Source organism: Macrobrachium nipponense, chromosome 1 (genome assembly GCF_015104395.2).
Source record: "Macrobrachium nipponense isolate FS-2020 chromosome 1, ASM1510439v2, whole genome shotgun sequence".
Classification (NCBI taxonomy): Eukaryota; Metazoa; Arthropoda; class Malacostraca; order Decapoda; family Palaemonidae; genus Macrobrachium; species Macrobrachium nipponense.
In genome coordinates, this window is record NC_087200.1 from 121,213,749 (window position 1) to 121,236,356 (window position 22,608).

At 34.9% G+C, this 22,608-nt stretch overlaps 2 protein-coding genes across 2 annotated transcripts in view; one reads left to right on the forward strand and one right to left on the reverse strand.

The window, feature by feature from the left end:
* Positions 1-2,483, forward strand: part of LOC135218924 (ankyrin repeat and SOCS box protein 1-like) — a 78,402-nt gene extending 75,919 nt beyond the window's left edge. Inside the window, exon 4 of the mRNA XM_064255366.1 lies at positions 371-2,483. Coding sequence (XP_064111436.1) covers positions 371-564 — 194 coding nt within the window. The 3' untranslated portion in view covers positions 565-2,483. The remainder of the gene's footprint in view (positions 1-370) is intronic.
* The window catches only part of LOC135219591 (dedicator of cytokinesis protein 7-like), a 492,066-nt gene continuing 471,650 nt past the window's right edge, over positions 2,193-22,608 (reverse strand). Inside the window, 5 exon segments of the mRNA XM_064256479.1 lie at positions 2,193-3,483; positions 11,930-12,089; positions 13,492-13,530; positions 19,776-19,922; positions 20,186-20,322. Coding sequence (XP_064112549.1) covers positions 11,981-12,089; positions 13,492-13,530; positions 19,776-19,922; positions 20,186-20,322 — 432 coding nt within the window. The 3' untranslated portion in view covers positions 2,193-3,483; positions 11,930-11,980.

Consider the following 22,608-nt stretch of genomic DNA (forward strand, 5'->3'; position numbering starts at 1 on the left):
AGGAGTAAATACAGATCTGACTCATAAATTGTTCATATACGAAACAAATCTTCGGTCTTAACATTAGGATAATACTAGCGCCAAGCTGGAAACCGGTAGAATTAATAACAAACTTGAGATCCAGGGACTATTGGCATCTATACCATGTCACGGGGTATTGTAGTTCCCAGAATGCCCTTGGCGTCTCTTGACCCATCAGTTACTTTCCTACAGTCTTTAAGATAGGACGAGATTACTTTCTATTTGTTTTAAAGCTGATTTAGTTGTCATTTTTTTAGAATGTGTGATGTCTACTACAATTACATATAAGCGCTCTCAAGGTTATTTAACAGTTGAACAGCATATAAAGTTAATTTTTTTTGCTTTTCAGGTCTTCCTCTTAGTCTGAAGTCACTGTGCCGTCTCAGTGTACGCCGTCATTTAACCAAAAAAAGGCTTCACCGCATTCCATGTTTGGGAATTCCATCGTCACTTATTCCATTTTTAAAATTTGAAGAATTTAATGTATACACCATAAGAACCAAAGAAAATACCCATGAAAAAATCTTAGAAAAAGAAGAATAGTGTATAGTAGTGTGTTAAATGTCTAGTGTGAATGTAATGTTGTAATTCTGTTTTTATGTTAAATGTTTTATGTGAGTTGGAACTTGGCCAACAAGTATTTGTTGATTTCAAAAGATAAATGTAGAATTTTAGACCTTTAACAGAGAAGAAATATAATTTATTAGTAGTTTTCTGCCATAGTCACTGCTTTGAATGTATATATGTAATTGTTCATCTTGTTAGACATGAGATTGTGTTTGGTGGAAAGTAATGAGCTGGTCTTATTATGTTGCAAGACTGTTTTATTATTGATTTTTTAATAATAATGCATCTGTTGTCACATTCTTAAAATTTGTTTGCTATAACTTCTAGTCAAAGTGCAACATCAAAATGATTAATTTAAAAATAAGGTGATCATGAAATTTTCATGGTTGCCGGGATAGTTAGTACAGAGTAGTAAACGAACTGTACTACCTTTTACAAAGTATTTTGGCACTTGATAGTTTTGCACCTAATTCTGATTAAGTACAGACTGTCTATTGTTATGTATGAGTATTCTTTATATAAAACTGCTGTATGATGTTCAAGTTATATGCTGATGTCCATATATTAATGGAAAATAATTGGCCTCACCCAGGAAGTTTCACTAGATAAAGTGCTATCCCATTAAGATTTATTACCATCATTCATCAGTTTAACCAGGCTACAGAGCCAAGACATTTCTTTTCAAGATCTGTTTCTGATATTTGAAATAATTTGCATCCACTCTTTATTGCATTTTTCAGCTGTTGCAATTTGGTTGTGCAAAGCTCTTCATTAATGGTGTCCTCTGCAGTACTGTAACACCCAAAGACTATCAAACAGACCACTTTTGATAGATGTAGATGTCACTTGCTCAACTATTTTGGAAAGTGGACCCATGGTCTTTCTTTAGCTTGTTTTGTAACCGATTCAGGTTCAAAAATGGGAAAGCCATGTTTGATCTCGGTTTAATAATCTAACATAAATAGTGTAGGTCAGCCTGGAAATTATTCAAATCATCTCAAGTTTCCACTCTGGTAAGCTTCTGTTCTGGTATCAACATTATACTTTTGCCTGTGGGCTTGGCTCTGTTAGATAATTATATGTTTCATTCAAAACCATGCAGTGAATGGTATCCTCTTAAGTACATGTGGATGTTTTCAACTGACTAACTGTGGGGTTCACTTGTGTTGTTTCACTTGTGTTGTCCTTCACCCACTTGAATTTAGCAGCCTAACTAATAATTGTAGCTTAAGGGAAGTTTTGACCAAGTGAGGTGACTAGTGTCTTAAAAATTTTGCTCTCTCACAGTAACTTTTTGAGGGTCTCACCTGTAATGCAATATTTGCAAGCAGTTTAATTCTTGTATAGTCATCAAAGTGGTAGTAGTGTGCATCTATATCTGCACCAAAAAGTTTAGTTACTACTCCTTTCTGGGTGAGCCAGATAACTTTTTGAGTGATCCTCATAGTTAGGTCATTTAATTCTGTAAATTTTCATAAATGATTACATGCTCATACTGTATGACAAATTACAAATGCCCTCTACCTGGCACAAGTTGTTGGTAGAGCTTTCATCTAGTCACTGCAATTAGTCATTCCTGAGTTTGAAATGTTAAGAATTCAACCTTAATATTCAATTTTTATTTCACTGCTACAGTTGAGAAGTTTCTAAAAGTAAATTTCTGAAAAAGTTAATTCTAGGAAAATACAATAATATTCATACAAAAATCATGTAGAGTAGAGTACTGTAAAATTACGACAGATCTTTGGTTGAGATTCCCTAACATACTTTCAAAACTTTTGAGTCTCAAAATGCACTTAGAACCTGTAGCTTTTTTAAAGGTGGTTTTGAACACCAAATGATTAAAAAAAATTACAATGAAATTTTTCCAAACTGAAAATAAAGCTTAAAATTCATGGTTCTTTCAATGTAAGATACATATATGAAATGACTGCATTTTGTCTTTGGTTTTGAGTTCAGGAATTGTATTAATCATTATATTAAGAAGACAATGCCATCATTTTATATATACATTCCTTCCCTTAATACAAAAAAAAAAGGAAAAAGACTAGAATAGAAGTGCAAATGCTTATTCTGGAGAAACCTAGATTAAAAACTGCAGTAAATCAAATAACCTGTTTTGGTGCAGTTTTGCAATTTACCTGCATTTCTTCAACTATAAGCACAAACTGGTCAAGACATAGATCAGTATATTGGAATTAAAGTCATGATAGCAATAACTAACACAGCATATATAGAAGCATACTTTAACTTTTCTATCACTTATCAAACTGGCAGAAAAAAACTTCACAATTAGTATATCATCAGGCTAAATCAATTGAAGCTTGACAAATTCATGCATGCCTGCATGTAGAATTAAAATAAAAATTATATTTTTAAACATTCTGAGTCAGGGAAGTTCCTATATACTCATGAAAGCATGAGAGTACCAGAGAAGCAAGTAAAGCACCAAATCTACTATTCATTTTCTTCTAAAACAAAAGCTAGGTAATTACATATACCTAAAGTACGTATTTAATCTACTTTTGAATTGTTAAAATTTATATTAAAATATACAGTTTGGTCCACTAGATTTTAATCCTACTCTTATATATTATTGCACTCAAAAAAATTCTGCATAAATAAATTTGTGACTAAAGCGGTTTTACCAACTGCTGATAAAAAAACTTTGGTTCTCTAACCAGAGAATTTATGTAAAGAAAATCCATGCAATTTATAACATATTTTACAGCACCAACAGCCACACTTGGGTTTTCTTCTAAATTACAGACAAATCTTCAACATAATCCTTCCAGAAGAAAGGTGAATGGCACAAAAGTACTGATCTTCCAGCACCATCTCTAAAACATCCTCTTGCAGCATTGGATCACTGCAGATACCTCATAGTTTCACTCTCTGTAAAGTATAAAAATTTAATAATATTTGACAAAAATAGAACTTCTGAATATAAGAATGAGAAAAATATATTAATCATTGTAATATACAAAAGCAAAAATTTTACTATTTTATCCAAATAAAAGAAATACAGATTGGAAAGTGTACATATAATGTCTTTAACTTTGGATAAGTCTTTGTACAGCAAACATAAAGTAGAGTTTTCACAGGCAATATGTATATGTAAGCCAAAGCATCGATTGATGTACAAACTGGCCATAAGTCAGTCAGTTACCATAAGCTCAAAAAAAAAAAAAACTTAGGATGATGAAACCGACATAAATTTCACCTCAATTCATGTCCAGAAAGCAATGTACAAAAAAGATGGAATTTATTATTTTTAGGATGCATTGTTCTTTTCTGTAATTACAATGGAACTGTGCAGTAAAAATCTGTCTTTAACACAAACACAAATTACTTGTATACATACATAAAACCAAAATCCTTACATACAACTATATTATCTTTTCCAATAAAATATGCCAATGGTTGATTCTTTGGAAAAAGCATCGAACTATTACAAACAGGATTAAGATTAGTCATGTTAAATGAGAGAGGCTGGTTAAGACCATCAAAATGACAACTAATTAGTTTTATCTTTAAAGTCGAAATTTTTGTTTTACAAATAGTTACAAGTTTTACAAATTTTAAAACATCAAAGTTCTTGTTAACTTCATGCTTTCTTCTAATTAAAAAGGTTGCAAGTATTCCACAACTTTAAGATTTCTGTTGCTCTTCTGTAGTAACAACTCCCTTAGGCCAAAAATTAGCTTTGGGGAACCATGCAAGTTGGAACATACAGATATCAAAACATAGGGAGAATGTTCTGACCACTTATTTTGGTTTCTGGTAATTGTCTTTTAGATGCAAAAGTATCAAATAGGAAACGGTGGCAAATAAACAAAACTTGAAAATGTTTCATCAAAAGATGTTCATATTTTAAATGCAATTGTTTCCATACTCATTACCTATTGCCAATATTCTGCTATTACCAAATAACTTTGGATTTAATTTAATAATAAGAATAAGTCTTCTTGGTATGCTACTTTAGAAAGATAATAAAAATGATAAGTAACTGACATACAGTATTGTTAATACAGATCTCTATAACAGTATTCAAGCTTCCATGTTCAGGGTTATAAAATTTCTTTTAAAAAACCATGGTTTTCCTCTAACCCATCTTTTTATTTGTTTTCCACTTGCCAACAAATTAAAACTTTGGAATTACTAAAACAACCGACATTCTCTTAAACTAGTTAGAATACTACACACTAAATACAAAACTCCAATACATTTACAATGGTTGGACCTACGTTTCTGGAATTAATGCTTGTTTCCATCTAATTCACACCAATACGACAAATTTTTAATCAATTTGTATTTTTCATAACTAACAAACCTTAGGTCTTAACATTAGGATAATCTTGTAGCACCAGCTTGAAATCCAGTAAAATTAAATAAAAAAAAAAAAAAAAAGAAACTTGTGTGATCCAGGGACTATTGGCATCTGTACTTGCTCACGGGGTATTTTGTAGTTCCCACGATGCTCTGGGCTTCCTGTGAGCTTATCAGTTATTCTTCCAACCCAGTTTAGACTGCTAGAGGGGTAGTTAGAGGTGGGCCTTTATCTGTTAAGACCTCAGGTTTGTTAGTTATGAAAAATACAAATTGATTAAAAATTTACCATTCGTTCATATACGAAACAAATCTTTGGTCTTAACGTTAGGATAGAATTGCTCATTGGTGGGAAGTAAGCATCTTTAACTGACAGGGAGTTTGCCACCTTTAATCCATTTCCGAATAACCATATTCTAAGACTATGGACTACAACCTCAGAACCAAAGATATATGAGAATCTATTGGTTTGTATAGCTTATTGCATTTACGGAAGAAAGAGAGCCATCTGTTCTCATAAGAAACTCATGTCCCTGTATTTATCACCCCACTCTCTGCCTGCTACAGAGAGGGGTGTGTTATTACTGAAAAGCATCCTATGCTATTGATTACCTTAACAGCATGGCTGTCTCACTCACCTGTATCTAGTCCATTCCAGCTTATGATGGTATTCTACTGCCTGTAGGTAAAGAAGTAGATAGAAAATGTAGGAAAGAAGAGAGACCAGTCATCTTATTCATTCAACTTTCATAACCTCATTTTAGACTAGATACTAACTGACCTGCCAGGGGTACTGGATGAGCTATATACTACTTGTTGAGCAGCAGGAAAAAGTGTCCAAGGATCTATGGGCAACATCTTTTAAATAAGAGGAAGTGAAAGTTGTTTGACATGGCCAAACACCAGCTTTCAAAATCCTCTCAATGGACGTATTTTTCTTGAATGCCAAAGAAGAGCTCAGGCCCCTGATGTCGTGAGCTCTAGCTCTCCCAAGGTTATTTGACACTCCAGATTCTGTCAAATATACATTCCTGATCATTTCTCTCAGTCAAAACGATATTGTATTCTTGGACGCTTCTTTCTTGATCCGTTCTGAACTCGAAAAAAACCTTCAGCATCCCGGTCTAAGATGTCAAGTTCTTTTTAAGTAAGCTCGTAGTACCCTGACAGGACATAACATATCTTCAGGGTCATCATCCACAAAATCATCCACAAATTCAATTCTTCCAAAGAAGGTATGCAAAAGGAGATAAATCTGTCATCTTCTACCGATGGATTTTGAGTTTTGGCTAAGAATTCTAGTATAAATTCAAAGACCATAGACTTCCAGCCTCTGGAATGCCTCACCACATATGACAGACCATGTAACTCCCCTATCCTTTTGATCAATGCTAGAGCCAACAAGAAGACTGCTTTCAGGGTCAAGCTTTAATCTGTGGCCTGTCGCAATGGTTCTTATGGGGGTTTAGTCAGTAGTCAGTACCATGGTTAAATCCCAATTGGGAGCTTTTAGTTCCTTAAGGGAACAGCACTGCTCAAACTCTTCATTAACATGGCCATTTCCCAAGAATAGGAAATGTCTACGCCTTTCATTCGCAGATCCAAAGCTAGTGCAGCCCTGTACCTCTTTATGGCAGATACAGAAAGATCTTTTTCTGTTCTGAGATACAGTGGACCCCCGTATTCGTGTTCTCCGGATTCGCGGACTCACACATTCGCGGATTTCTCTCGGGAACGTTTCCCCACATTATTCGTGGAAAATTCGCACATTCGCGGTATTTTTCTATGAGAAATATCCACAAATTCCTGTTTTTTTTTTATCAATTTCATCATAAAACTAACTGTTGAATATGGTTCTGAGTGGAGAAAGACTCCCTCTACGACACCAATCACAATAGACAGCCCACTTTCCCTGGTACACAGCTGTCGATGACCTTCTGATATATTCTGCCATCTGCGATGCTGCCTTCTAAGAAAAGCCTTTCACTCGCAAGAGGTACTTGACAGTCTCCACCCATGAAGTGATAGGGACTACACAGACTGGTGGTACCTCTCCACATGTGGTTGACATAGTAGGTTGTTCCTGTGAGGCAGTTCTCTCGGAACATCTGAGGAGTTCCAACAGGTTCGGGAACCATTCAGCCTTCGGCCACAATGGGGCTACTAGGGTCATCTTGAGACTCTGAGACTGCATCACCTTGTTCAGAACCTGACGGATCAGACAAAATGGAGGAAATGCATATACGTCCAGATTCTCCTATGGATGTTGTAGAGCATCATCTGCCACTGCTGCTGTGTCTGGGACTACTGAACAATATATCTCCAACTTTTTGTTGTACTTTGTTGAGAACTGGTCTATGATCGGCCTTTTCCACAAGATGAACATTCTGTCTACCACTTCCTGATGTAAGGACCACCCTGTTCCCAGACTCTGGTCACTGCAGCTCAATTTGTCAACTATTACATTCCTTTTCCCTGGAATATATCTGGCCTTGATGTTCTCTACATCCCACTGATGAAGTTGAACTGTCATCAGGTGTCAGGTGTAACTGACGAGATACCAGGCCTCCTTGCTTGTTTACATAAGCTACTACTGTGGTGTTGTCTGACATCAATACTACTGAGTGCTCCTTCACTCTCTCCCGGAATTCTTACATTGCTAGAAAAGCTGCTTTTAATTCTAGCACCTTTATATGGAGTTCTCTGTCCTTGTGATTCCACTTCCCTAAAATCATTAGTTCCTCCATGTGAGCACCCCAACCCTCGAGTGAAGCATTCGAGAACAGCAGGAGATCTGAAGAGGGTTGTTGAAGGGGAACCCTCGCTATCAGACTGCTGTCTTTCCCTTCACCTCTGTCAACAGTGGAATGTACTTGTATGGATGATCTACAGTTGGTGACCATAACTATTTCATTCTCCATTGTAATGAGCGAAGGTGTAGTCTCCCGTGTGGAACTAACTTCTCCAAGGAACTTAGGATCCCTAGGACTACTTGCCACTGCTTTGCTAGTTGTTTCCTTTCCTAGGAAGAAATACACTACGTACTTGTTCGCATTTCTCTACCCTTCGGTCTGAAGGGAAACCATTGGCCTTTACTATGTCTATAATCATACTTAAGTACACCAACCTCTGACTGGGATCCAAACTCAACTTCTGATTTATCACAATGCCTAAGCTGTGACAAAACTAGAGAAGGATATGTCTGTCCTGAAGTAATTTTTCTTGGGACTTTGCTATCAGCAGCCAGTTGTCCAGGTATCTCATTAACCTGATCCCCTGAGCATGTGCCCATGTCAACACAATAGGGAATACTCTAGTAAATACTTGAGGAGAGGTTGTCAATCCGAAACACAGAACTCTAAATTAAAAAACTTTCTCTGCAAGACTGAAGTGGAGAAACTTCCTGGAAGACTGATGGATTGGGATCTGGAAGTATGCAACCTTCTAGTCTATTGTCAGCATAAAATCCTTGCTAACCCAGTGCCACAGATTCCTTGCTTTACAATCTTTGATTGTTGTTAACTGTTTTCCAGCTGGCACAAGAAAATTATGCTATTTTTAAGAACTCAGGTTTGTAAGCTTTGAAAAATATAGATTGATTAAAAAATTTTCATATTCTTGACATTAGTCAAGTGTCCAGGTCTCACGACCATATACGTATTACTATACTACCCTGATAATGGTATTGTAAATTCTTTTCGGCAGACCTTGTGATGTTTCTTCTCTTTAAATGAAAGGCTATTATTGCATTCTTCACATCAGCGTTGGTTCTCCCTCCCCCCAAATCTGGTGCATCTATCTTACATTTTCCATTTCCAGTCCATCATGTCCCCAGCAGAGCAGTTTTATCTAACTGATACTTCTTAATTTCATTGGTAAGTGTTTGAGTATATCATGCTCTATGTACACTAAGCACATTCTGATTGCCTAATTTCAGAGGTGTGTTTTCCATATCAATAGTCCATTTCTCACACTGTCATCAACAAAGGATCTGTCCATATTAGGTCTGCTGTAAGTTTCCATAATAATATGCTTCTTTCAAAGAAGGGGCATTAACTCTACGCTCAACCCTCTTTTACCCGGGCTTGAGATCGGCATGTTAGATAACACTCCCAGAAAAGTTCCTATCATTCTCTTGACCTAAGCCATGCTTGGAGGAAGACTGAAGAGAAGAGAAGGTAGGAAGTGACCATTCATGGAAGAGAAAGAGCTTCTTAATATTCATCAAATAAATGAGAAGTCAGCTAGTACAGGAACATAGGCTCTGAACAGATGAAAACAAAATCTGTCACACCAACCAACACTCCTAGGTAAAGAGTGGCAATGTGAATCACAGTTATTTTTTGGTGATCAAGATCACTCATGTGCATGAGTGTCCTGGGAATACAAGAATCAACTGGGTCAGATGAAGATGCAGAGGAACAACATAGGTCAGGCCAGTTGGCAACACCAAACACAGATTCTTGAGCTTCTAAAATCAGAGGATCAGCGGAGGATGTGGGTAAGGATGCTGAATATTCATATGTACAAATGCTGTTGTGTATGCCAAAGCAGTTGACAAGCTAAAGTAGCTACGTGCACAGCAACAGTCAAAACATCCTAGTGCAGTTGAAAACACACCATCCATTATATACACAGGAGTAGATGGGTACTTAGGAGCAGTCAGGAATACGTACTGAAGTAAAGTACATGGGGAGGGAGGGGACCGAGTATAGGGAGATAGCTAAGTATAGAGAGTATAGGGAGATAGCTAAGTATAGAGGAGTAGGCAAGTAAAAGGGACTGATAACCAAATAAGATACAGATGGTCAACATTCAACTGACATCACTGATATCACAGCTGCAATAGAGACAGCAAGCAGCATCACAGAAGGGGAGGATAAAAAGCCAGTGAACTCACTCATGAAAGAATCCACCAAATACAAGAACTAGTCTTGGAACATAAAAGGTACATTTCTTCTTGAACTGAGCCAGAGAAGAGAGGCCTGTCAACTATACAGTCTCTAGAGAAGAGGAAGGATTGGCTAAAGACAAGCAGGAGGAATGAAGCTAGATATGGAAGAAGCAGGTGATAATGAGACAGGAATATCCCTCCTGAGGCTGACAGGGAGATCTCTGAATACAAACATTTGTGTTGTAAACAGTTTTGTCAAATGGAAGACATTTCTTACTTTAAGCATTCTTGACAGCATAGCAAACAAGCAACCTTGTTAGACAAAACACAAATCTTCACATCCATAGCCACAGATCAATGAGATGAGGAAGAATCAGAAGAATCACCAACTGCATTGCTAGGTGCACAAAGTTTATGCACCCTGCTTTGAGCATAGCAAAACCACTAATAGTAATAATACATCAATATGAAGCAAATGAATTAAATGAGTAAATGAATGGCATATCATAATAACAGGAAATAGCAGTGGTAATCCTTGAAACCATAGCAGCTCTACTGACTAACGAAGTCACAGGGAAGAATGATGCCTCAACTCTGGGTCAATTGCGCACGAGTTGGGCATATGTAGTACACTTTTTCCCTTTCCAAATCTTTCAAGTTGGTTTGGACTGCAAACTGTCAGCACAGAGTATGGCTAATTATAATTAATATGTTTGTAAAACAAATGTGAATAAGAAAAAGCATCCTTACTCATATTTTCATGATTTATGTGTAGTGCTCTTCATCTTGACTTGCTGGTTTGCTTACTTAAATTTCAGGTAGCCTCAACACAGAAACATTTGGCCTTCAATTTTCATTTACACTTTTCTTGGTTTACTTTAAATTTTACTATTTCCTTATACCCTCTCTCCTCAGTTAAATTGATTTAATATCTCTTCTATCATGGATTTATCTAATACGTATTTTCATACAACTACGGGCAGTCCCTAGGCTACGGCAGGGGTTCCATTCCCGGCAGGGTGCTGTAAGCCGAAAATCGCCTTACCTGTAACATCATAATTATAATGGTAATAAATAACACTTACAGCACTGTTACAGCGCCATAAGTCTGGGTTACAGTACCGCAAAGCAGGTAATGGTGCTGCAAATCCACTTACGGCACTGAAAAAGTGTGGTTAACAGGGCCATAAGGCAAGCGCCGAAAGTCCGGAACCCAAACCTGAGGTAACCTGAGGACTGCCTGTAATACTTACAACAGGTATACAAAATAAACCTTTATCAGTTTAATATTAATATGTTATTTTTTTCAATTGACCACATCAATGAAATCTACATTTACTCTACAACAAAGGTATGGCAATACAAAACTTAGACATTGGAATACCATTTTTGGAACTTTTATTTGATTCTGTACGTATTATCAAGGATTTTGCTCTCAAATACACCCAGAGTTTTCTTGCAGTTGTTGTATTTTTCACCTAAATCATACTTGCTTACACTTTTTTTCCAATAGAAATGACTTCTTAGAATGCTTAGGTACACTTGTTACACTAAATCTTCTTCTACTGCAAAATCAAAACATAAATTTTATAGTTTATTCCTTAGTGATCAATGTGACATTCCTCAAATATCAAGATCAACTGCCTGGGTATTTTTAATTTATCTAAATCATACAATCAGGAAGGAACTGACTTTATCATAAACTTTAATGTGGATCTACTATACCCTTCAAACAAAGTTGTTCAATAACATTTTTGTGATTATAAGCCTGTTGATCAGATTCCTCTCCCAACCCTTAGAATGACTTGAAAGGTAATCCCATTTTACAATAACAAGTCTTTAATTTGACAGCTAAGAATTTCATACTACGTACTAGTACTTAACAATGAAACAGTTTGGAACAAATAAAACAATTACAATACAAACATAACAATCCTTACAATTTCATTTTGCATTATAAGTACACTTCCAGTCTGTATTCATAACAAGGCAATAGCAAGTTCACTACTATAATTATTCTTACTGAAAACTAAAGTCCTCTGTAATTAGTACTGCTGTATAAAAAAAAAAGCAAGTTGTGAAAGTAAGCATGCCCAAGGCGCAAGCAAAGCTACTTACGGTGCTGTGCAACCCTGAATTTTAAAGTGTCATTACTAAACGAGGTCATCTCTAGCACTCCGTTCCAGAGGCAAGCCCTGGGTCTGAGTCCCCTGAGCCTCCCGACACCAATGTATCCACCGAACTCGTGCTCCCAGAGGATTGACGCCAAGATGGCACTCTGGGGTTAAAGTGCGGAAATCAGAAGTACTAAGATGACTGTGGAGTATCATGGCTATACTCAAAGGATTAGACAAAAATAATTTTTGACGTCAAACCAAAATAATTTTTGACGTAAAACCATTGATATATTTTTGGATATTGTCTTAGAGGAAGATCTGAAGCATATGAACTGCAAATCTAAAAAAAATGTCACATAACTTACTTGTCTTTGTTTCAATGTATTTTATATATACATCATTGAACTACCATTGCTCACACAGCATATGCTTCTTCCCCAATAGGCCAAATTTTAAATCATTTGAGTATAGCCAACCAGATAAAAAAGAATGCACATCCAACACCAGTGTTGTTTAGTATAAACTTGACAATAATTATCCAGTAAAAATGCTAATGCTCACTGTTAAGCTAAACGAGCCATTATTTTCTGAAGATACTAAATATAATGAGTAATGTCTTCACCATGCAGCTTATGTTAAAAGTTGAAATTACTTTCTTGAAAGAAGGCTAAAGCACTAGCCACTAGTGCCTAATTTCATATTACTGACTATAATAAAATAATGGAATTTAAGACTATGTTCAAGAAGGGGCCTGGCAATGAGTGCACACAAAAATGTACCAATATTAAGCAAAACTACCCTTTTTTGATAAAGCTTGGATCAAATGACATGGTGTCAAGGAGATAATAGAGTACATACTTTATTCCTTCAACATATGTTCTGTCAATTTTACAACTGATTTTTAAAAATATTTTTTATAGAAAGCTCAACAAATATTATTCTTCCTAAAAATAGGGTACCTACACAAAATAAAAGCACTACATAAAAGCACAAAATTACAAACTCAATACGTACTACATAAATGTACATGATGAGTCACTGATTATGAAACTTGTCTGTCTCACAAGTAAAGCAATGTGTAAAACACTTCACTATCTCTAGCAGCAAATATAATTCTTTTCAATACACTAAATCACTGCATAATTTAATATAGCTATTGAGCTATATATGTTTGGGCATAACCATATCAATATACATAAGAGCAGCTGTTGCACATGTATATATAAATATTACTTTTAGCATAAAGAGGGATTATACTAACTTTCATTATACAATAGATGCTATAGTGCCTGTGATATATTACTTAAATTTGAAAAATTTAGGGGTACTTGGTAATTGTGGCTAATATAATTAAACGTAGTACAAATTAATGACTTTTCATGAAATATGTACAGGGTCAATAGATCACAAACAAAATAATCTAGCAATGCAACCCCTCCAAAGCAGCTAAATCTATTTTCTGTACATAGAAATGCAGACATTTTTTGTCATCTAGGCAAAGAAATCAAATAAAATGGAATCACACACTTCAATTCTCATGCATACTCAACCATGATCACCTACCCAGCAAGTACCCGTATTTTGGGTGTCGAGGATACTGTGCTGCATGCAAAACATTAGTACTACACATTAGTTTCATGCATAAAAGTACTTTTATTTCATTTTTAAAAAATATCTGCAAATGACTTTAAATATGAAAGCAACTGTAAGAAGAAACATTTAAAATATGAGAGCTAAAATTTTGTGATGTACAATAACTGATGCCACAGAAAGCTATACAAAAAATTTAATTAAAAAAAACCATCAACCATTACTAAACATAGCAATGTAGTTCCAAGTATTGCACATACTGAAAGGGTAAAAGCAAACAACTTAGATATGTTAAATAAATACATCAAGTGATTGTAAAACAAATACATCAAGAATCATTTAAATGTTGGTTGTAATTACAATGATAAAAACAACTATTTTTTAAGGAAAAAATACCAAAATATTTACTGACTTTGTAATAGTACACAAAAATACACTTCTCAAAGGTACGATAAAAACGAATATCAACCATCTACAACACAAATGCCAAAGGTCTAAAAATGTTCACTGAACAAACCATCAATTTACAAGAGCCAAATTTCTTAAGCTGAACAGTTTAGTGACTTTAAAACTTTGCCAAAGTCTTATCCTTTAAAACTTTGCCAATGTCTTATCCTTTAAAACTTTGCCAATGTCTTATCCTTTAAAACTTTACCAATGTCTTATCCTTTAAAACTTTGCCAATGTCTTATCCTTTAAAACTTTGCCAATGTCTTATCCATGTACTATTTCGGTAAAATATTATAAGTAAAAAGAAAAAAGGTTATTGCTGTAAAATTACATAGTGCAAAAATAAAGAAAGGGAGATCCAAAGCTGGAACAGCGCATCCTCTTCAACAATCATGAAGAACTCAAATGGGTTACAAGAATATTTTCTGTTCCATTCAAACACTAAAATCAGTTCAGGTAAGAGTAGCAGAATCAAGTAACCCCAAGTGTGTCGCATTTGTTTTGCATATGATGAAGACTGCCATAAATGACTAACTGAGTCACTGTATCATTATTATTATTAAAATTAAAATAGTTTTGTCAGGCAACTGAGTTGAATAAATTATCCCTTACAGTTTTTTTTATAATTTGTCAATTAAATTACAATTTTCAAAAAGTTTATACCAATTGGATTAATTGCAAATGTTGAAGTTTCTAACAAAATTTCACTGATCAATTTACAGTAATATTTCCATAACTTGATAGTAGCTGCTGCTTGATTATACTTTGGACATTCACACAATAAATGTTTAACTGTTATTACTTTACACACAGAGCATTCAGGAGCAGGGTTATGTGGAGTATTCATTAGGTGTCCATGTGTTATAACGAGAATGGCCTATTCAGACATGTCAAAATTACTTGTGTGTCTTTTTGGTATGATGAACTCTGTCATTTATAATACTTATTCTTATATGTGTTATATAATCATTAATTGGCCGCTTTATTAGCATCTTCAGTTCCTTTAATCCTTAAATGGGCAGTTATCCAACATATTTTTATATCTACAGCTCTTCCTGTTTGTTACTTTACACAAAAGGCCACCACCTTCTCTATGTCTCAGAAATGCAATTGACATTAGTAACACTGCCTTTATGGAAAAAATATGAGATAAGCTCAATAAAATGAGTTACTGGGGATCTTACATGAGTCATTATTAATATAAAGTTCCAATTCTGTGACAAATTGGTCCACAATGGATTATTCTCCCATTGAATGATTAACAGGCATTAACTACCTTCTAGTTAATACCAAATATACATACATAGTTCAACTTAAGCCATGATTGCTAATGAAAAAGTTGCTTCTTGATGTTCTGGTGATAAAGGGTGCTGTGTATCACCATCTCAATTCTCTGGCATTGGTTCCACTGACACGGATAAGATCTAAATACCTCTATTATGAGCCAAAAAGATTATTGACAGATTGGGATTACTGAAATCTTGCTGGAACAGGAGCTGCACCAATAAGAAGGAAGAAAATTCAACATTCAGTTCATACCACCAACATTCTGAAGCAAAAACCAAATTAAGTGGTGGATTGCTAAGTTTCCACATCACAAAAAAACTACAGCAGTCACTCTTACTTGAAAAAGCCTCAGATCAAAGGATGAAAGTACTACTCATGCTACAAATATCCGAGAGCATCACTGCAGATGCTAATCCAATTTGCACACTAGATTCTGACTTCAAGTTAAGATACTTCACCTCTCTTTACAAAGTCTATATTAACCAATGATTCTAATAGTACTATTATAATTTTGCCCCCATATCCTAACTTGGCTGCCTGGTAACTTGCAAGTCAGCAATCCTGATCAGTCATATACACACTCATAGTAGAAAAACTATAAAAATATTAGCAACCCTTTTGTAAAAAAAAACTTTGCTAATAACTAAAAAATCCACAATCACAGCTCGGCAACAGTAATTGCATAACAGTTGTTGTCTATCATTAACCACAAACCAGTCACATCAATTTGTCTTTCCAATAAATTATCATTAAGTATTCAGAATCTCAGCCTCATCTATGGCTACCACCTTCAGCCAACGCAAGTTACCTATTAAATTGCTTGTTCACAGCTACCATCAAACATTGTTTCAAAATTTCCACAGACTGAGTATGTTCGTCCACTTCTTTAAAGACCCTTGGTTAATCAAATCATACCTCTCATCTGTTTAGCTATTTCAAGTCTTACTTCCCATTTTTCCTTCATTATCTAAAACCATTCTTGGCAACATTTAAACTGATTATGACTGGCGGCTTTTTGCTCACTGGCCCATGTCTGCCAACAACCCATTTCCTTTTAACTATGCTAGTCACATTTTCTGTTGTCCACTTAAAACCTGTGCATGTAAATTTTCAGTCTGTGTACATATGTATGCATCCTGTTAAAGTAAACAAAGCATTTATTTGCCTTTCTCTCCCTCTCTCTTGAAAATCTTTTTTTATGAAAAATAAGAGAGAGAGAGAGAGAAAGAGAGAGAGGGGGGGAAGCAAGTGCAACATATGTGAACATTTTACTTTTATACAAACTCACTCACTCTCACAAGCTAACATTAAGACCTATTTATGTTTAAAGGGAGAATGACAACACAAAGCTACCTCAACTTCAATACTATAGTTGGTTTCATTTCATGTGTCCACTCACGGGTGAAGATGTGGCATATGCACATGGGTTAGTACGTGATTAGGTGACAATCAACGCTTCTGATATCACTGGCTTATTGTGATTTAAATTGCACTACTTATTTTTCAACTAACTTATTTGAATGTTTATATAGATAAAAAAAAAACTCACTTCTCCTTCTAGGAATCATCAACAAGTCGATTTGTATTCATATACCAACACAAGCACACAAAAAATGAGATTGTATCACACAATATAGTAGTCACATCAAACACAAATAAAGGAATAGCCTTCTCTAATTATGATTTATCTCGTTCATATAACACAAACAACACATAGACCTAAGTACGTATGTTCAAAAACGGTTCAAATCATATTTTTTCATCATTCACACTTCATTCTTTGTACAGTTTCACTGCATGTATATAAAAATAATCAAGATACCAAAGTAATATCTATGACCGCAAACTGAAATAACCTTTAATACTGTTTACTGCTAAAACTGTAAAATATAAAGCATGGACCAACGAAGCTAGGCCAATTCTACTGATTTTCCATGCACTATTTATTTTACTGACCTTCCTTTAAGCACTTTCATTCCATTTTGGTCAAAATAACTTTTTTATTGTAACCTTGATTTATTCATTCTACTATCCAATTATCATTCCAATGCTCAACAATGAAAAACATGTTAAGGCCTACGCTAGCTCCTATGCCACATGTATGTCATCAGCAATAAGGATGATGGGAAGTGAATGGGATTTTTAAATTTTGCTGGGGGAGTTATTTAGCTAAATAGTCCAAAAGTGCCCAAGCACTGAGATGATATAATTATTTGTATGCTCAATAAAAAATTGTATAAATATGCAATTCTGAGGGGAAATCCACGTTACCATTCCTATCACGCAATGTTATAACTGAAAAAATCCTGCCTTCCAGCCAATAGAGAAGTGGTGGTTTCCTTCACCTCCCCAAGGTGGTCAACAATATTTCTTGCTTACTTCAAATATTAACCTACTTATGTAATTTACATGCAATAAATTATTAAAATGCCTCTTATTCCCAATTGCATAGCCTGATATCTTTTCATACACCTACAGTGAAATAAAAAATAATTGTTAAAAGTTTGTTATTTGTTTGCATTTGACCTTTCTAGACTGTTTTTTTTAAGCTTGTCATTCATGTGATTGAAAGGTGTGAAGGTTCTTTGTAGAGGCAGTCTCTACGTTATACCAGACTCGGCTTAAACATTCCGAGTTTACAATGCTCTTCAAATATAGTCACCAAAACTTATTTCCCAGGTTACAGCACATGTTCTGGGTTTATGATGATCTAATAGATGAGATATGGCTCCAAAATGGCAGAATGGTCAAATTTGGAAGTTTTTTATGGAAATTCAATAAAGATGCAGGTTACATCATTTTCAAAACACACAACGGATTAAAAGTATGTTTTCTTACAATTTTCAATATTTCAGGTTACTGTATAACTATTTTCAGCTTACGAGACAAAACGTAATACCCGTCGTAACTGCCTATACTACAAGCATTCAGATGTATCACTGAGGAAATATTTTGAACATTTATCACAATACAAGCCTATATATCCTTAACATTGATTTCAGCCAATCAAGAGCTAGCTATGCATATTACCACATCTACCTAAAATCTACATTGGTGAAACTGTCTCTACACATACCCAATAACTTGTCATACTATGTTCTTACAGGAGAAAAACTCATTTGGAGATATGAGGTGGTTCACTAATGTTCTCTTTAATAACTATTATAAAAATGGTTAGATAACATAGTTGGTAACGTGCTGGTCTCGTAATTTTTGGGCCAGCATTTGCCTCCTCATCAACAGGCGAATAGTGACTGTCTACTAGTGGTTACTGACATGAATGATGCCATAGTAGGGGGTTGGGATTACCCAGCTGACATCTGACCAAGAGGCAATAGCCTGGTGGAAGTCTGAAACTCCCAATTTCAACTTTCTTTTTTATAAAATATAAAATTGGGTACCACATTCAGGGCAGCCTAGTGCCAGATGGTAACACCACTACATAGCATATGCAATTCTAATGAACATGTTTAAATTTTGGTCTACAGATTTGGGCTCTTGTAAAAGACAAGTTTGTATTTGTTTCTAAACATTTAAAACTATACTTGTGCTGTTGAAGCTTAGCAAAAAAATGTTTGTTACTTCACACTACACACATGAACGAATACAGTGGACCCCATATTTGCGGGGGATGCTTTCCAGATGCCCCCCCCCCCCCCCCTTGAATAGCTAGAATCCATGAATGCTTAGAATTCCTATAAAAGTGCTAAGAACTCCCTATTTTGTTAGTTCAAACTCAAGAAAAACTCACTAAAAATGCCTATACTACCTGGTTTTTTAATATATAATTTTATCACAAAAAGTGCATTTAATCAGGAAATTTATGTGAAAATACAGTAATTTGTGGATATTTCTCATAGAAAAATAGTGTGAATACGAGAATTTCCAACGAATTATGGATAGATATGGTCCATATAGAAATCTGCAAATACGTGAGTCCACGAATCTTGAGAACGCAAATACTTGGGGTCCACTGTATATGTAAATATTAATAACAAATACACAGGCAGTGCCTGCTTAACAGTGTGGTTCTGTTCCCGGCATAGTGTCGCTAACATACTATCGCCACTAACCAAAAATAGTGATAATTTAAGATCATTTGTTTCACATGACTTTGTGATAAACCAATACATACTGAGCAACTCACAACCAATTTGTTGAAATTGGTGTGAGGAGAAATGGATCAAAATGAAAGTAAGCCAAATCACTTAGGGCTTCAAGTCCATGACTACCACTGAGGTATTAGGTTCAGTGTGTGTGTGTTGGTGAAATTCACATTACACACAAGTCATAATTTACTAATATCAACTTTACGGTATACATCCAGGTATTTACAGCAACAATAAAATTCCCACCCAGAAATAACACTCTTAGCTACACTAAAAATAAGACTTCACATTTCAAGTATTGAATTACTTTGTCCCTACTCTAAATAAAATCTTACAGAAAGAATAAGTTAATTGTTTTATGCAAGAATATACCAATTAAATATTTCCACAACATGCCAAACATGAACTTACCTGGAAGGAGGCCTACTTAAATGGTTGAGAGTGATCATTGGTGCTAATCCTTCAGTGAAACGGTTGTAGTTGCGCTCTAGTTCTCGGTGATATTCTCTCATGTCAGCTCCAATCAGTGTCTTGTTTTTGCGTAAAGCATCTTGACACCTTCAATAGAAAAAATATGACATCAATGACTAATGTGTCAAAATAGTTTTAAGTAGATCATTTTGGATAAAAAGTAATGTGTACATAATCTATGGACTCCAATAAATGAATGTCAAAAACATGCCCAATGGCTTCTTTACATAAAAAAATGATTTACAATTGATTTCAGTGTCCTGAAACAATATGAATATCTTTCATCCCATACAGCATTCACATTTTTGGGAAATGTATTTTGGGACAGTCTTTCAAAGTATCTGACTTACTTTTTGGAAAAGTCTTTGAAGCACAGCCTAAGTTTATTCTGAAACCGGGTGGGAGGTTTTCGACTGTCTACCAAGTCTGACAGGAATATGTGAGCAATTTCCATTGGTCCTTGATTAACTGTTGTGCCTATGCATCCCTGAAAGATGAAAACAAGATCAATAAAAGAGTTACTGAAGTTCAGGTCCTCAAAGGAGTTCCATTTACTGAGTCCCTTGAGTGACAAACTGCAGTGTGACTTTTGACTCAACTATACGTACTGCTTTCTACCTTTTACTTTCACCAATTCCCTTTGACCTCTTCCTTTTATATATCCAACTATTCTAACTGTTTGTTGTTCCAATTTAACCTTTAAGTAAATACTTTGGATGAGCCATATGAGTATCATGATATGTGATTCTGTGGTCTTGTTAACTATCTTATATTTAAGGAATAAATTGCCAATTCAAATATTGTAAAAAAAATAGGCAAAAACATTTTATTATTTAGTTGATGGGTAGTATAACATTTTAACTCAATTTCTAGTTTGGTGTTAAAGTTTTTTCAACACATCTTCACAAAACATGGCAACTTTTGTCTCTAACCAAAAAATAAAGTGCCTGATATTGCATATTTGATGTTCTATGAATAACAGAAAAATAATCCATACAATGATTACTTTTAATGCCAACAGTCAACTGTTTTGAAAAACGTATAACTAAAGACGAAAAACCACTAACTTGATGGGTTATATTTTCCAGAGTGAATGTATTAACCCTTACTGGATGGGTAAATATAACTGATATGCAGCTCCTCAGGCCGGGTAAACTTTGAGGTTGGCCAATTTACGAAAAAAAAACACATCAATGGAAATAGGAAGATATGCAAATTTACATGGTGAAATTAAAGAAATTCTACAAAATATCCCCTACCTTCCACGAGAAGTTGAAAATGACTATTTACAACCCCTTGTGGGGACTCTTTTACAAGAAAAAAGTAAATTTTACCAACTTCGATATGTTTTTTCTGATAAAAAATTTATTTTATATTGTAAAATTATAATTACTGCTCACATAACATCAAAACAGATAAGAAATAAAAGTAGTAACAAATTCTTAGCATATTTGTTGAAAAATATTTATGTAAATTTACCGAGAATGAAGATTCAGTAACTTTTTTTTTTTACTTTTATATGTTTTTTCTAATATTTCTTTGCAATTGTCTTTGTAAAATTACATATACAACCGACATACTGTCGTAAAAGACAGGAACAAAAAACAAAAGCAACCTCTTGGTATATTTACGAGCAAATTTACAAAAGACGTAATGTGAGAGAAAGATGCAGAAAATTCCCCCTTCAAGTCAAAAGCACTACTGAAGTCCTGAGACCCCCACACTCGTGATCTTAGTCAGTATAAAAGTTACCATAAGTGGGCTATAAAAGTATTGGCACCTCTTTCCCAACCGATTCTTTCCAAATCGATAGCGCGTAATATTGTTTAACTACAGGATCAATAAGTCCACCACCCCAAACCTACTATTACTACTCCCGAGGATCAATCCGTCCATTAAGGGTTAAAGCAAACATTATCTATCTTTACAAAGTAGGTTCTACAACAAAGATTTTTCTTCATGAATGTCGGGAATTCTCCAAAAGTTTTAATGCAATGTTTTCAGAGCTGAGTACCTCTACATGGTAGAAAATTCTTGTTTTTTTTTTTAAGATAACAGATGTGAGTATGCTTTGCATTTACTGCCTCTGCTTGAGTGATCTTTTAGCTGGTCAATGAATCTAATGTTCATCTGTTATTACGAGACCCAAACTGTGAAGGGATTACAAATCAAAACATTTTATGGATTTACTTAGTTTAGCAGTGACCATTTTACTAAGTTTTTACTTTAGCATCTAGCTGATGAAATAAGTTTACAATTCAGACTTGTTTGTATCTTCTCCAGACTTATCTACAGAGACAGCCAGGGAAATAGCCTTTCTGCAATTCAGTTTCTTAGCCAAAAGTGAGCGTTCAAAATTGACTCAATCTTATCTTGGGACTGAAGCACTGCATGTAGAGGTTATAATATAATCCTAGATTATTTGTTTTATGTCTTCAGCTTCTTCAAAGTTTATTGCCAGTAGTTCAGTATCATATTCTACTGATGTTTCAAAATGTCTTCTTAATATTGTAGTAATTTCCCATAGGTGTTTTTACCACAAAAGCTTGTGTCATAGTTGATTTTGAAACTTTTATTACTTCTGCCACATTACTGAAGCAGATCAACACTGAAAATATCCAGAAACAAATAAAACTCCTCCGACTTTTTCTAAAAAGTTTAGCACCAACACAGTTGTGAGAGTTTATGTGCAACTATTTCAATAGAAAAGGCAATCACTCATCTTGATACACTGGCACATTAACTTAACCTAACTTATCAGAATGGAAAAAAC